General features: G+C 58.5%; 1 protein-coding gene across 1 annotated transcript in view; it reads right to left on the bottom strand.

Annotated features, from left to right (window-relative positions):
• RELL2 (RELT like 2) overlaps positions 1 to 1,443 on the bottom strand; it is an 11,967-nt gene extending 10,524 nt beyond the window's left edge. Inside the window, exon 1 of the mRNA XM_018073621.2 lies at positions 962 to 1,443. Coding sequence (XP_017929110.2) covers positions 962 to 1,198 — 237 coding nt within the window. The 5' untranslated portion in view covers positions 1,199 to 1,443. The remainder of the gene's footprint in view (positions 1 to 961) is intronic.
• Between the last annotated feature and the right edge of the window lie 1,511 nt (positions 1,444 to 2,954).

Below are 2,954 nucleotides of genomic sequence, written 5' to 3'. Positions count from 1 at the left end.
TCTCATTTTCCCACAGCCCCTGGAGTCAAAGCATTTCCACAAGCTCGGGGGCACAGAATGGCACAGCAGCCACAGCCTGGAGACAAATCCTGGCCTCCACAGGGTGAACCAGGATGAGGAGGGGTCTCTCCTGGCTCTGCAGCCAGGTTATCCCAGTTTCTCTTAGTGTTTCTCTTCCTAATGTCCCATCAGGGATCGTGTGCTCCCAGTCTCCATTCTGCTTCCACCACCTCAGTCTCAGCATCCCTCCAGAGCTTCCCAGTCCTCATCCCACTGGGAATCCCGTTAGCACGTCAGTGGTCAGACCACGAGCCTTGTCCCACGCAGCCCCTCACAGGTGACCTGAAAAGGGCACCAGGGCTCCTCTCTGCCCCAAGAGCTGCCAGCCTGGCAGCCATGAACCCACACAGCTGAGCTCTCCCTCCCAAGCAGGCTGCCGTGTCCATCCTGGCCAGTGGGGATGGTCTCCACATGGGATGAAGCCCCAAACCAAGTTAGGTTGGTGTGGACGTGGCCACGGGCTGGATGCTCATGATATCTCCAGTGTGGGCTCTGCATCCTCTGTCCCCTCCTGACCCCATCCCAGCTCCTGTCCCCACCCTGTGTGACCCCAAAAAGACAGCGTGAGCTGACACACAGGACAGTCCATCCAGATGTCTGGGACAGGCAGCTGCCTGCTTCCTGCCTGCTTCCTGCCTGCCCACTGCATCCAGCACCACCATCCCCCGCCCTTCCTCCCCGGGTCACCCACTTGGGCCTTCCCGGGCCTGAATCCTGAGGGTCCTTGGAGGCTCTGGTCCCTCTCATGGCATTGCCTGGAAGCCCTTAAATGTTAAGCTTCCACGTCAAAAGGTGACTGAGGAGGGAGGGACAGAGTAACCAAGGAGAGAGTGGAGGGACAACTCTGTCCCTGTCCCCTCATCCCTCACCCGGCTTTGATCCCACCGTGGTGCCACGTTACCTCTCGTCCGCTCTCTTCCCACACCTCCTCCGCAGCCATCGGAGCCAATGTCACCCCACAAACAATGGGAATGCACCTGCTCAGGGGACGGGCCACCCCGGCCCCGCTGACTGTCCACGTGGCAGCTAAACAAGCTGGATTGCCCGGATCCTGGAATCCCACAGGCAGGCTCCTCCGGGGGTCTCCGCTGCGATGCTCAGCCCAAAAATCGCCGTCGTGTCTGCAAAGCTGCTCCATCCCATGGTGTCCAACATCTCCCTGAATCCTGAGCCCTTAGTTCAGCTTTCCCAACATGCCCAGCAGCTGATGGCCGTTAAACCACAGTGTGGTTTTGCTCTCTGAGCACAAAGTGCATCTAAAAATATCCCGCTCTGATGCTTCCCTTGCTCTGCTCCGAGAGCCGTGAAGATGCCCGGAGCAGCAACCAGCCTCCAGAAGGGAGGTCAGCCAGCAGAGGGATCCCAGCTGGAAGCAGGGATGTGTTTCTCCCTTCCTCACCCTGTTCCCCCAGATGGGTGTTGGGACGTGCTTCCCCGGGTGGCTCCGTGTCCCCGGCTGGGCGTTATCTGGTGGCAGCAGCTTGAGGGGCAGTGACAGGACAACCGTCACACCGAGACGTCACCGTGTTCCATGAGTTCCCAGCACATCCGTGTTGTGCAGCACGTTCAAATCCCTTAAAATTATATCCTTTAAACTTAAATCCTTTAAATTTAAGTCCTTTAAATTTTCTTCTGGTGGTGGGTGCTGGACTTGGTGCCCACCGTGCTGGGTGGTTGCTCTGAGTGACCCCAGAGGGGTCCTGGGTCTCCTCTGAAGGTTGGAACAAGATGAGTTTTAAGGTTCCTTCCAACCAAACCATCCTATGATCCTTGCTCCATGCTCAGGAACTGGTATTCCGAATGGAAACCCACACAGGAACTGGCAGAGCCAGCCAGAAGTTTCATTTAATAATCCCACCATTTACTCACACCTTGGCATATTCTCTCATCCATCTGCAGCCAGCACAACACCCAAAATTCCACATCATCCCACTGTCACCTTGCTGCCCCACCACACGTGGGAAGCCCCCCTTGCTGCACTTCCAAGTATTTCCCTCCTGCACATTCATTACCCGGGATCCTCTGAGAAGCCAGGGAACATCCCAGTGCCCATCTGCCACGGTCTCCATTCCCAGCCAGCTCTTGGGGTGCCCCTTGGGGGTCCTGCTCCTCTCTGAGACGCCAGTGGGTCGGGCAGGATGCTGTGCAGGACCAAGCCCAGATTTCAGCTCGTTCCCTTCCCAAGCCTTTGGGTGCTCCATTCACACTTTGTTCTTTCCAGCCCCCAGGGGACAGACCTTTACCACCGTTCCCAGTCGGCACCTGCTCATTCCCAGTTGCTGCCTACATCCAGCTGAGGTTCAGGTTTCCCCCATTCCACATGAAGCCACTTCCCAGTCGGCAATTTCCCACCTGGCTTTTGTCCTCCCCCTGCCCTCGGTGCCTCCCTGTCCCCTCTCCCTGCCAACCTCGGGGCTGGGAGGACCTGCACCCTGCTGGGGTGGCACTGGGAGACACGTGGGAGTAACTGGGGGAAGCTGGGGGTGACTGGGGTCCAGTTGGGGGTGACTGAAAGACAACTGGGGTAACTAGGGGAAGCTGGGGGTGACTGGGGGGCAGCTGCGATTGACTGGGAGACAAGTGGGGGTAACTGGGAGCAGCTGGGAGAAACTGGGGACAGCTGTGGCTGCCTGGAGGCAGCTGTGGGTGGGTGGCCAGTGGGCAGCGAGGTGACACTGTGGGCATTTGGGGTGACTGGGAGGCAGGTATCAGGTGAGCAGCTCGGGGATCGGGACTGTTCAACCTGGAGAAGGGAAGGCTGCGAGGAGACCTTAGAGCCCCTTCCAGTGCCTAAAAGGGCTCCAACAGAGCTGGAAAGGGATTTTGGACAAGGGCCTGGAGGGACAGGACAAGGGGCAGCTGTGAGGCCGGTGTGCGGGCTGGGAGGGAACTGG

Source organism: Manacus vitellinus, unplaced genomic scaffold, assembly GCF_001715985.3.
Source record: "Manacus vitellinus isolate BGI_N305 unplaced genomic scaffold, ASM171598v3 scaffold_25_pilon, whole genome shotgun sequence".
In the NCBI taxonomy this organism is placed as follows: domain Eukaryota; kingdom Metazoa; phylum Chordata; class Aves; order Passeriformes; family Pipridae; genus Manacus; species Manacus vitellinus.
The sequence above is the reverse complement of the archived record's forward strand: the minus strand, read 5'-3'. Positions and strand labels throughout refer to the sequence as shown.